Source organism: Vanacampus margaritifer, chromosome 11, assembly GCF_051991255.1.
Source record: "Vanacampus margaritifer isolate UIUO_Vmar chromosome 11, RoL_Vmar_1.0, whole genome shotgun sequence".
Lineage (NCBI taxonomy): Eukaryota > Metazoa > Chordata > Actinopteri > Syngnathiformes > Syngnathidae > Vanacampus > Vanacampus margaritifer.
In genome coordinates, this window is record NC_135442.1 from 18,764,916 (window position 1) to 18,778,565 (window position 13,650).

General features: G+C 39.8%; 1 protein-coding gene across 1 annotated transcript; it reads left to right on the plus strand.

Annotated features, from left to right (window-relative positions):
- Positions 1–517: 517 nt before the first annotated feature.
- On the plus strand, positions 518–7,249 carry dnajb11 (DnaJ heat shock protein family (Hsp40) member B11). Its single transcript, XM_077580894.1, has 10 exons — positions 518–699; positions 1,007–1,163; positions 1,630–1,727; positions 2,710–2,842; positions 5,284–5,426; positions 5,522–5,604; positions 5,851–5,908; positions 5,996–6,107; positions 6,187–6,346; positions 6,427–7,249. The coding sequence occupies exons 1-10, from the start codon at positions 626–628 to the stop codon at positions 6,489–6,491; spliced, it is 1,083 nt and encodes a 360-aa protein (XP_077437020.1). The 5' UTR covers positions 518–625; the 3' UTR covers positions 6,492–7,249.
- The last annotated feature ends 6,401 nt before the right edge of the window (positions 7,250–13,650 follow it).

Genomic DNA, 13,650 nt, shown 5'->3' on the forward strand with positions numbered 1-13,650 from the left:
CTGCGTACCCTGCTGCGCATGCGTCAACCGGTCAATTCAGTTGCCATTTCATTCAAATTTTCATTCGGTACATTTGTCATGTTAATATCATGGAATCCTTGACAAGAGTTGTATCAAAATAGACACCATGTTTATTATATTATTTTATATTTGGGAGAGCAACAATATTTATTACAATCAGTCTTGTATGTCCAAACAATCTGTTCAAGATTATTTTGCTTCAGAGAGGAATTCGCCCCAAATAACGTAAGCTATTCTCAAAACAGTCAAACCGGTTCCCTTGACAATGACGGTATGGATGGAATCTCAGTTCATCAATGCCGCTGTATGGGACGATCACACAGTCATGACCTCCGCTCCCGGGGCACGCTTTATCCATCAAGTCCTCTCTTTGCATCTTTATCATGACAAACTTTTTTTTTTAAAATCCACCATTCAAATAAGCAATTGTTTTCTTGTATCTCTTTAAATGTGGGCGGGATTTTAAGACGGTTGCTGGTAGGCGGGACTTCCGTGACAAGCCGGAAAAAGGCTTTCCTGTAACTGGCAGCTGAATCCAACCTTCAAAAGAAGCCGGCTCTTCTTTTCAAGATTTCGTTAAATATATATATTTAGGGGTTTATATATGGCGACCAAAGGGATGAACCTGTGCACTGTGTGCTATTTGATTTTCTGGATTATCACTACAGTGTTTGCCGGGTACGTAAACGGTTTTACGCTGGATCGGTCGCTCACGCAGCATCGCCAGCTGGTACACATGTTCCACTGTGATTGGTTCAATCAGTGGAGCGAACAAGAAGCTGAACTACTCTTGTTCTTACCTTTTTTGTTCCGTATTGATGTAATTGTGTCATTCAATGGAGCTAGCTACTTATGTAAATGTGAAAAATTAGGCTTTTGTCAAACTAGCATGTTTACTCGCCCTTTTAAAGCAGCAAGACGATTACTGTGAGTATGGAGTAGGCACGTTTGTGATTGTTTTGACGATTGTGTTTTTCTCCCGTAGGCGAGATTTTTACAAGATCTTAGGGGTGAGTAAGACTGCATCAATCAGGGACATCAAGAAAGCCTACAGGAAGCTAGCTCTCCAGTTACACCCCGACAGGAACCAAGAGGACCCCAAAGCTCAGGATAAATTCGCCGACTTGGGCGCAGCCTACGAGGTATGGGACACACTAAATTATTATTCCAATAAGCATCAGAAGTGACTATTCATGCAAAGCGTAAATATTTTTGGCGTAAAATGTAAGCCGGAAGAGTACACGGATTTTGTGCTCTTAGCTGGTCGGTTGCCGTTGGAAACACTAGGCTCACTGTGATTGGTCAACGCTACTGTGTGGCTGCATCTGATTGGCTGATATTATATCACCAAAATAAAAGGTAGTTGGCTTAAAATGCAGGTGCTTCCTTGTAACATTAGATTCGTATTTCAGTGCCTTAAAAGTGATTTCGAGTTTTTAAAGATTTTCTAACATTACCAATGTAGAACTTCCAGCAACAACATTAGGTACAACTACACTTGTATTATGGTATAATGATGCCCACTGCCCGTGGTGTTTTCATTTAACAATGTCTTTAATGTTGTGGTTTTGTTTTGCAACGGTATGACTGTATTATTTTAATTTCTAGGTTCTGTCAGATGAAGAGAAAAGGAAACAGTATGATGCGTATGGAGAAGATGGACTTAAAGAAGGCCACCACAGTTCACACAATGATATCTTCTCCAGGTTGGTCATGTTATGCAACAAGACAATAGTAATTAATTATTTAATTAACCGTGGAACCCACAGCGATTTTAGGCATCTTAACATTTTTAAACGTGATTTTGAGATGATCAACCAGATAATCTTTCCAAGACATCCATAAATAGTTTGCTGACTTTGATTGGTAAGATGTAGAGTGCTCAAATTTGGTACGTGTTTACCATGCTTAATTTCAAACATGATTTGTTCTCCAACGGTGTTTGACTTTAGCCTGGAAATCCAAACTCACTCGCGGCTTTGCCGGACGTGACGTCAGAAAAGCGACTCGTTGAAGTATTTTCTTTCTGCGGAGACAGAGTAGAAATCCAACATGGCTACTAGCCAAAGAGAGACATTAGGGAATGACGTCGTTGTTGAATGTCGTTGTTGCGGGAAAAACTTGAAGAGTGAAGAGCGACGTTGCCTCACGAAGACAATGTCACGCAAATAGACAAATTTGATTGGCTGGCCTGCTTTCGGCTGGTGCCGAATCGCTGTTTATGGATGCCTGTCCAGACCCACTTTCCTTTGGAAGAAAGTGGGTGTGGCTTGCCAGGCTAGTTTGACTTAAGATATGTTGCAAAACGAATAATGGACAAAATAATCCGCTCCAGGGATTGTCAAAACGTTTTTTAATCACACTTTTTCTCTGTGTTATGTCTAGTACCCTTCTTTGGTTGTATGATAAAAACCACATAGAAAGACAAAGGAAAAAGAAATGGCCTTTGTGTGGCTACAGACATAGTATTCCCTAAAAAATTAATACAATTTTGAACATTAAACTGTTGGAACATTTTACTTTCGGGTTCTATGGTTATCATAAAAAAACCTCGCAGATCCCTGTTAAAAACAAACACAAAGAAAAGCCACTCCTCATATGACCTAATTTCCCTAAAACGTTGTTAAATTTCAAATGGACTAACTGATGATATTAGGGTGTTGGCTTACAATTGTTCTCTTTGTGTAGTTTCTTTGGTGACTTTGGTTTCATGTTTGGAGGCAACCGACAGCAGCAAGACCGAAACATCCCCAGAGGAAATGACATTATACTTGACTTGGAGGTTACGCTTGAAGAGGTCTACTCTGGGAACTTTGTAGAGGTGAGAAGCTTCCACCAATTTTGACAAGTACGGTTTGCATATTCGGTTCATTGAAGACAATAATTCATTCCTGAATGTGAATGGTTGGTTTTATGTTGGGCAGTGCATTTGGTACATATGTCTTGATTGGTGACTTACCAGACTTAATCAACCACCTAATACCACCGCAATTGCATCACAATTATAGAATCCTTTAAATCTAAACAAAAGTGCACAGTGCGCAGCTGCACCACATAAATCATCTGCAGCGGTTCGGAATCACTATTATAACATGACAAAAAATGTACACATCTAAATACAATCCATTGTACACACCAGAGATGCTTATTATTAAACATATTGTGTGAAAGATGCGAAAATGTTCCCAGTTGGCTCTGTCCACCCAATCAGAGAAGGAAAAAATTCTTTCAGCCAAGGCTTGTTTGCCTTGCAAGGATGAATTTGAAATCTGATTGATTAAAGTAATGGTCTCCATTGCTAATGTACTCTAAGGTACAACTACATTGGCCAACAGTACTGATCAAATGGACATGGACCCACGTGCAGACTGAAATAAGTCACTGAATCTGACAAAAGTAATAATACATATACATTTTCTGAAAATTAAGTAATGGAAATCTGACATTGCTTTTGAATTATGGTTGAACAAAATTCTATATATATATATATATTGTCTTCAAACTTGTAAGCAGCCAGGTGGCCTATTTAAAGGGTGACAAGTAGGGGTGTAACGTTTTTTTTATTTGTCCCGAACCATTTTGGTTTGGACGTCACGGTTCGGGGCATACACTCAGACGACGAATACGCAAGTTCATTGCAGTATCCGCACTCCAAATCAGGTGGCAATGCCGACAGTAAAAAAAAAAAAAAAAAAAACACTGAAGAAAAAAAGCAGTTTTTGTCTCCATGACAACAAACGGACATGATAGTCCCCCCCCCCCACACACACACACCAAGCGCATTTGTTTACAGGTGTCAGTAATATTCACTCACGCTGTTTTTTTGCCTCTCCTGTCTGTTAAATAATTTGGAGTCGGCACTCACAAGGGCAGCAGCGCTCGCGCGCACACACAGACTAAGAGTGGACTCTGTGGAGCTAGTCGGCAAACAGATATCTCTACGGCGCTCTTTTTGTACTATTTCAGTGCTTTTGGATAAATGGGTGGGTGTCTTTGTGCTATCGGTATGGCCAGCAGCTTAAATAGACTGACGACCGGCATGAGATACCAGTTCAGAGCGAGACCAGCGTACGGAGTCTCTCGAGATCTCTCGTGCAGCCACAGTGACGAAGCTTACAGCTCGTGCATCATATAAGACCTATTCAATGTTTTTTTTCTTTTTGGAGAGGATTGATTAGATCACTTAGAAAACAACCTTTGTTGAGCCCAGTTACTAGGGGTGTTTAAAAAAAAAATCGGCAATATATTGCGATATTACAGCGCACAATTCTCGTATCGATTTAATATGCACCCAAATTGATTTTTAAAGATCATTGTTGATGGAAATATTCAACAAAATATCTTAATTAGGGTTAAGGTTCACGCTTGAAGCATGGAAGAATGTTTTATTAATGGAACATTAAGCCTTAAAATTTGATTTTAATGCTGTTCAAACATGAAACAGATTGCAGAAGCCTGAAGTACATCCTCTAACTTCATGATCCACAAGTGACGGCGAACTAATGTTACATGCGGTATATCTGGTCGCGACATGTTTTTATATATATATATATATATTTATAAAATTTTCTTGAAATCTACTTGGGTGGTGGTCAGCCCAAGTATTAACATGGTGTGGGAAACACTGAGATAGATGAACCTCCCATACCAGCTATCTCTGACAATAAAGACAAGCTTTTTCTTTATTTTTATTTTTTTTTAAAGAAAAATTTGAAAATAAAGCTAGAGTACTTTTATGTGCATTTGCATCTTATGCCAAGTTGTTTGGTAGTAATAAAAGTACTAAATACGCTATGTTGCACAAACTATTACCTTCAATACTGCCTGCCAAATATAAATGAAAAAAAAAAAAAAAAAGAGAATTTCAGCTTTTTGGACTTTTTGTTTTACCTGATGTACCGAACCATGAACCAAAACCGAAGCACGTACCGAACCGTGACTTCTGTGAACCGTGACTTCTGTGAACCGTTACACCCCTAGTGACAAGTGCCGTTTGGCAACGCGTACCACACTAAACATGGGCCACGGGAAGCGAAGGAGAGAATTGTCACAGGTAAAGGTAAAGACTATAAGTCCATCTCCAATCAGCTTAGTGAACTCCAAGGTCAGTGTCAGATCGCAGCATCTGTCATTGTTTGAGCCCAAGTAGACTTCAAGGGAGACAGCACGGTTGAAAATACTGTAAATCATAAACATGCTTTAAAAATGTTATGTAAGAAGCTTTCCCGTTTTGCTAAAAAAATTCTTTATTTTTGCGGCCAGATTGTGCGTAACAAACCCATAGCCAAAGAGGCGCCCGGGAAGAGGAAGTGCAACTGTCGACCCGAGATGAGGACTACGCAGCTCGGCCCCGGCCGCTTCCAGATGACGCAAGAGATGGTGTGCGATGAATGTCCAAACGTCAAGTGAGTCCCCTTTTTCTTTTTCAGTTTTTATTTGTGGCGACCCTTCGATGTGCTCTCAACTGAGGCTTTTTCTGTCACTTGTTTGGTTGCGTTAGGCTGGTAAATGAGGAGAGAACACTCGAGGTGGAAATTGAACAAGGGGTGAGAGATGAAATGGAGTACCCTTTCATCGGGGAAGGTGAGCTTCAAGACCACCAGTATCGTACTGTTGTCACTTTATGATACAGTCATTGAAGAGCATGCCTCTCCAAAATGTTGTTTCTTTTTTTGTAGTCGAAAAGAAACATACTATATGACGTCTTGTGTTTTGGATAAAAGGGGGAAAAAAACTTAAGAAAAAAAAATTGTTGTCTGTTTTAGATGACATTAGATACATTATTGAACATGTGAGGTAGATGTAATGATTTCTTTGTTTAATTAAAAGGGGAGCCTCACATCGACGGAGAACCCGGAGATCTGCGTTTCCGCATCAAAGTGTTAAAGTATGAGCCAACTATATAACTAAAGTTGACATTTAGGTGAAATGATGCTGAAGAATTTGACCTTAAGGAAACGTTTGCCTTTCGTAGACATCGCGTGTTCGAGCGCAGGGGGGACGACCTGTACACTAACGTCACCATCTCCCTGGTGGAGGCGCTGGTTGGCTTTGAGATGGACGTCGTACATTTGGACGGACACAGGGTACCTCGTCTTCTATCACACTCGCCATCTTTTTAAGGTGCTGTCGAAGCACTTCATGTGTGTTCTTGCTGTCTGTTAGGTGCACATCGTGCGGGACAAGGTAACCAAGCCTGGCGCCAGGATGTGGAAGAAAGGCGAGGGCCTGCCCAACTTCGACAATATCAACATTCGCGGGTCCCTCGTCATCACCTTTGATGTGGAGTTCCCTCAGACGCAACTGGATGAAAAGCAGAAAAATGGTGGGTGGGGATTGGATTTGTCCTTTGAAATTGAAACGATGCTTGAATGACCACTATAAACGATGTCAATTCTTCTGCAGGTGTTCGTAACTTGTTGAAGCAAGGCTCCATACAGAAGGTGTACAATGGACTACAAGGCTACTAGCATGTGCTTCTTCATGCTGCTAGGACTGACGTACATGACAAATGACAAAAACTGCAGCAGCAGCAGGACAAATGTGACCTGCAGTACTCTTCTGGCCGCAGTTATTTATGTTTGTTTTGTTTTCCCAATTCAGGATGTCTCAAATTTGTTTTTACATTTCAACATTATTTTTCGTACCTCCCTCCTTAAAAAAAAAAAAAAATCAAACCTCAATATCAGGTTAAGTAAAGGTTATAAGCTGTATAAAAGAAGTGGGCGCTGGTGTTAGTTTGGTTTTGCAATAAATCAAACAAATCCAGGGACATTTGCTCAGAGACATTAATAGAAATTGACAGCGTGTTTGCAGCTAGTGGAGGTTCTAATTGGTTTCTACGTCAGGCCTCAAATGCTCCGTCCTCTTGGTCTTTATTTGTTCCAATCACATATTGTTCACTGCTGAAGAATCAACACACTGACATGTGAACATCATAGGAAATATACAGTGGAAAACTGTAAAACAATAATTCGTAAAGTGTTTTGCACTTAATATGTTTTTTATTTGAACAATGAGATTCCGCTTCCTCACTGGAGGAACTTTACAAATACTTCAAATTTTTTCGGCATGGTTTAATGTTAAAGGGTTTTTCTTTTGTGCTTTACAAAAGTGCAACACTGCCTCCAACTGTGAATTAATTAGTATTTTGTTTTCATTTTGGTTTTAAATATGAGTGGGGTTTACTGATTTTTTTGGGGGACTATGAATAAAGATTTATACCGGTTGTCATGAGAATGCAATTACCGGAGTTCACCAGTAGATAGCGATAGAGTTCTACTTATGAGCTGATCCGTTTTTCAGGAAACACCTCTACTTCAAATGTACTTTAATACACACAGTAAATTCATTGCATTATAAATACAGGTATAAGTAAAATGACATATAAACCTACAGTACAGTGTTATAAAAGGGTGGTTACAGACTTGCGTATTAACATGAAAATTATACAATATTATAGCACCTACAGTATTCTATAAAATAATAGAAAACGGGTTCAGTGTGCATTCATATTTTGGCCATTTAGGGGCTCAGTAACGGGTCATGGTTAAATTTTTCTTTTTTTTTTTACACCGTTCTTTTTTTTTTTACACCAAGTACCACCTAAAAATTACCACGCCAACATGATACACAGTTTGAACATTAACAAAGCTCACAAACAGAAAAAAATATAGACAACCATTCACACTTTCTCTGCTTTTAATAATAAACTCAAGGCTCACGGGCCAAATGTGGTTTGTGAGAGACATGATTTTAAATCTCAAGTATGCGTTGACTAACTACATTTCCCACAGTGCATACCAGTTATGGGAGCCTCAAAGTGAAGGCATCCCGCCACTAGATTGATGTTTACAGTTGTGCTTGAAAGTTTACATACTTTAACTTTAGGTATGTAGACTTATGAGCATTGTATAGTGAGTCAAAAGCTTAATGCCAATAAAATCCAAAGTACTGTGGCAATTGTTTTGATATTTTCAGAGGTTGAAGTTATTATGAGTAGAGGTGTGTGTGTGTGTGTGTGTGTTTGTTACATAGCGGGGCCAACATTCTGGGATTTCACCCATCCTTGTGGGGCCATTTTGCTGGGCCCCACAAGTTTAGACCTCTTTTTGAGGGTAAAGACTTGGTTTTCAAGTTTAGGCTTGAACTGGGTTATGGTTGAGGTTAGGGTAAGGGATAGGGGTAGGCAATCATTTTTTAAATTTGGCGTTAGGGTTAGGGGCTAGGAAATGCATTATGTCAATGAGATGGCCCCACAAAGATAGTAAAACAAACGTGTGTGTGACGATGCAGAATTGAACAAACAAAAAGGACTTTAATTTATTTCATAATATTTTACATTTAAGTTTGCTCAATGGCTATGGTAAATTTTCAAGATCAATGATAAACACATTTTCTGGCTGTAAATACAAACAAGCAAAAAACAACAACAATCGGAGAACAAGGATAATTGTGTCTTTGTTTTATTAGTTGCAAAATCCATTGTGATATCTTACCCATTGGTGGGGCAACATGTCACATGTTCACTCCCTCTATTCGATGGCTTATAACTGCACTGACACAAAATATGAAAATTACATGAATACAAAAAATATACCTAAGACTTTGGTCTTTCATCTGGTGTACATTTTGTTTATATATGATGTATTGATTCTAAGAAATATATGAAAGTATAAAAAGTGATACAATTAACCTGCATGGTCTCCCTTATATTATATAGTTATTTGTATGGTCTTAGAGTAACATCTGGCCCTCTGAGGGCGGCCATGAGCAGATGTGTCCCTCAGTGAAAATGAGTTGAGACACCCTTGATTTAGAGTCTTCAATGAACCTGCATGCATGTGTTTGGAATGTGGGAGGAATCCTGAGTACTTGGAGAAAACCACACAGACACAAAGAGAACATGCAGATTCCACAAAGGAAGTCTGGAGCCACTGGATTTCTCTGTTTTTTCTCTTTACAATACAAAATGGAACCAACCAGCCAAAATATTCTGGAACACTACAGTATGGGCTCTGTTTTCATGACCAGCATAAATCTGGCACGGTGTAAGGTGTATCGATCGGAAGCATGTCAGGTAATTCGCGGACCGGTGGATCTGCAAGGGGGCGGGGGACTGTGCCGTTGTGGGAGTGGTCAACCAACTTCAATGAAAGCCAATCAAAGCAGCCCCTTTTATCCCATTTAAAACTAGAGTGCTTTCCAACCTACTCTGCATATCTATGCAACAATTCAGATGGTTCGATGACCACTGCTCACCTATTTATGATTGCGATATACCTGTATGTATCATATCCACTACATTTGTCCACCAAACTCGCAACAGACCAGCCAGCTCAAACTTCCTGCCAAGCAAATTGTTACTCCGCTGGGCGCATCTCAAGGAGACACACTCACTGTACCGGAAAGCCCAGCTTGGCAGAGACTAGTCTACCAAATCGGCCAACACACACTGCCAGCCATGCACAAGTACTAAATTCAGGTTACACTGGCATTTGCGCAAAAAAAACAAAACATTTAACAATAACCTTTCAAACAAACAAATATTACAAGCTTTTCCCCCACCATCCACTCACACTAAGTTGTGACAGTTAGGAATGTTCATTGTTAAAAAAAAAACATCGCCCGTGGCGTGAAAAAGGTTATAATGACTGACAGCAGTTGTACTGACATGTGTGAACCCCCCCATGTGCGATATTTATTGTCACGGAGATCAGCGGTTCTTTATCTGTAGCCCACCATGCACACCCACGATCGTTGGGGGTCTGTCTGCATGGGCGGGCCACACCAACCCTGTTGTCATAATTTATAGCCTGCCCACTGATGTGCACATCTGCATGCAACACAATGCTAATGAATGACTATCTGTTTTGACTTTTACATGTATGTGTGTGTGGCCGGACATTTGTGTGTCTGTGTGTGTGCGTATGTGAGTAATGAACTCCCACGGAGATAACAGGGCTGCGGTGCAGGGAGTTGTCTCTTCAAACATAGAACTTTTTGTCATCCTTCTTCACTGTACTTTGTTCTAATGTGTTATTAGTAGACTTACAGTAAGGTCAACTAAAGAATAAGAGAGAATGCTAAAACTTTACTTTTCGTGCATGGCAAGACCGCTGATTTATTGCCTCATTAAACTTGCATTTATACTACAATTACAGGATGCACTTGTTATTCTCTTCACAATTACATGTAAGAGGTAGTTGAAGGGCAAAATTCTTTCTTTGCATTTGACCCATCCCCTAAGGGAGTGGTGAGCAGCAGCAGGGGCCGCGCTCGGGAATCATTTGGTGATCTAACCCCCCAATTCTAACCCTCAATGCTGAGTGTCAAGCATGGCGGCAATGGGTCCCATTTTTGTTGTTATGTTCATACCTTGTGTCAGTGCGGAGTTGTAAAAAAGAGGGAGTGAAAATATGACATGTTGCCCCACCAATGGGTAAGTTGTCACACTATATGGAGTAAGATTTCACAATGGATTTTGCAACTAATAAAACAAGGACAACATTATTCTTGTTTTCCTGTTTTTGTTTGTTCGTTTGTTTGTTTTTAAAGCCAGATCAATTGTTTATCATTGATCTTAAAATTTTACCATAGTCATTGAGCAAGCTTTAACATAAAATATTACGAAATGGATTAAAGTCCTTAAGAACAGCTGGCATATAGGTCATAGCTCTCAGCCTCAAATGCCTGTTTTGCTTCCCTTAAACTGGAAATTAGAGATTAAATTTATTTAATAAAAAAAAAGCATTTCGGTTAATGGATGATGGATGGTTCATCATGAAACTTAAACCAGTACTGACATGTTCACATACTGTAGTTCCAACAACTGGAAAATCAATTTTTAAACAATGAAACAAAACCTGGCAAACTCATTTCCTCACTCTTCAGACTCATCATCTTAAGAACAATTCTGGCATATGTAAACAGAGTTGCCAGAGGTGCGTTTTTCATTGGCTCATTGTTTGCATATGTGACAACAAACCCCAAAATGACTGAGACAAGTTGCCCCAAACTACCATGTTGGCTAATAGGCTACTTGCTCTAGTTTAGTTTAGGCATGACAAGATGTCTGAATCTCTCCTCTAACAAGTCCACATGATTTGCTGCTAGAACTTGTCTATGTGCGACGCCTGTTTCAAAATATATGAAGTTGAAAATTTTTACTTTGGGTTGTGCAAAACAGATAACTGGCACCCATGTCAGCTCAAAATGTGCTATTCTCTTCTCAGACAGTACACAACCCCTGACCATTTATATAAAGAAAACTAGTATTCCACTTTGTTGTTGCGCCCTCTGGTGAAAAATAATATTTCAATGTGACAGTTTACCCGTGATACAACTATCCGCTACATTTAACACACCACAGAGGAGAGTGTCATTAACATGACATAACAACCCTGATATATGATTAAAAAAACAAAACAAACTATGGATGTTGATACGTTTGTTCAGACGGATACGAGTATGAGAACTCAACTCTTAAGCAGTCACCAATACTGGTACCACCTATACTTTTGATACATAAAGCCCCCCCCCCCCCAAAAAAAAAGAACCCCAATGACAGATAATTTCCTATATATCCCAATACTGTATAGCATTTCCCCTTAACATTGCATTTTCTATTCTTCCCATTTAGAATTTCTAGTTCCTCAACGTAAAACGGCCACAAGAGGGCAGCCATTGGCAGTCACTGAATACTGGTATCGGCAGCCATCGTGAGTACCGATACCTTGAGATAACACCGGGTATCAACCTGTATCGGTACTAGCCCATCTCTATTAAAAAAAAGGCTTAATAATCATGAAACATCAGGCCATTCTCTCCACTCCGGAACACTGGGGGCATGTATGCTGAATGCACTGAAATCACTCAACTGTCAATTGTAGTAGTTGTGATAGTTTTAACACTTTTATTGAAGCAAGATCTTGATATACAAAAAAAAAAAAAAGTTCTCGCCTCACAAGCAAACTCTTGTCAAAACGCCGCCATTTTAATGGCCGGAAACAATGACATCACAACGTCAAGACAGTGCATGCGCATACCGGACGCATACTGGACGCAGCCACGCCATTACGATTAAACTGTTTTCATGCATGTTGATCGGATTATCCATCGACATAAACCACCCCTCTCGTTTAAAATAAAATCTTGATCGGAATGATAAATGTGTCCATGAAAACCTAGCCAATGTTGTGCCTGCCACAAGGAAGGAAGGAACCGTGTGTGTGTGTGGTATGTGTGTTTATAGGCTTCTTTATGGGATGTGCATGGTCTTAATTATGATCAATAACATGTCCAAACCACTTGTAATTACAATTTGTGGGGCACACGAGGGCAGCATTGCACTCACATCTCCTGCCTAAATCACTTTATTATTAGTCACTCAGTGTGTGTGTGTGTGTGTGTGTGTGTGTGTGTGCACTTTCCAGTTGTTGAAGCAGATAAGTAGCGGGATCACACTTGACCCTGAGTGTAATAACTGCTAAGCGTAGCTGCAGGCTTAAGTGAGGCACAAGCAAAGGGACAACTAAGTGGGCAAACCGTGAGAGAGTGCATGTGTGTGTGTGTGTGTGTATTGCAGTGCCAACGGGAGTTTAGACCAGCTCTAATAATGTGGCACGCAGAACAAAATCCCCAAAACGACATTGTCGCGCAACATACAACATAACACTAAAACTGGCTGCTGTCATTTTATATAATTGTATACTGTACATCTGATAGTACTGTTCTGAATATTTCAAGCCTCTCCTAAAGATGGGAAAAAAAGAGGTAACCAGAGTTGGAAATAGCTCTCAGTACTATAAGGCTGACCCCAAGAACAAACATATGCCCAGTTATATTACACAAGTATATTAGTAAGTACACAGTAAATTATGTAGAGTAAATTTGACTCTATTTAGAGTGGGATTAAATTAAACTCAGTTTTAGAGTATTATCTACACTTGGAAGAGAGCAAAATAAAGGATTGAAAAAATAAATAAACATAAGCCTCTCAAGAGTTGAGGAACAAACTCACAACCTTCATCTTGGGAGACAACCGATCTACACTCTGAGCCACGCAGCTCCTGCTATGTGTTAGTATATCGCTCGTGTCATCTGGAATCTTCGTCACTCCAAGAGACCATCTCCTCTTGGATATACGCAAACAGTGGGAGGGGCATAGCTCAGGTGGCAGTCTCCCAAGCTGAAGGTTGTGAGTTCATTCCTCAACCCTTAAGTGACTTTATTTTCAATTCTTTATTTTAAGTGTAAATATGACTCTAAAACTGAGTCTTTGGTCCTGCTCTAAATAGAGTTAAATTTACTCTAAATAGACTCAGATTTACTCTACAGAATTGACTGTGTATTTGGACAAGGCTACAAGGGCAACAATGAGGCTTGAACCTTTGTAGAAAATGAATGGACCTCAAACGTTTCCATGAGGAACACCACTCAAAATTGTGCCTGACTGATGGGGACTGGATGGATTTTGGCATTTAATTGTGCACATTGATGCACAATACAGGTATGTCCATGACATCATAATAATTTCCTATGTACACGGGTATATGTATTGACAAAAGTATTGAGACATGATATAGTCATGATTCCAGATGGAATTTGCCCCTTTGCAGCAGCTTCCAT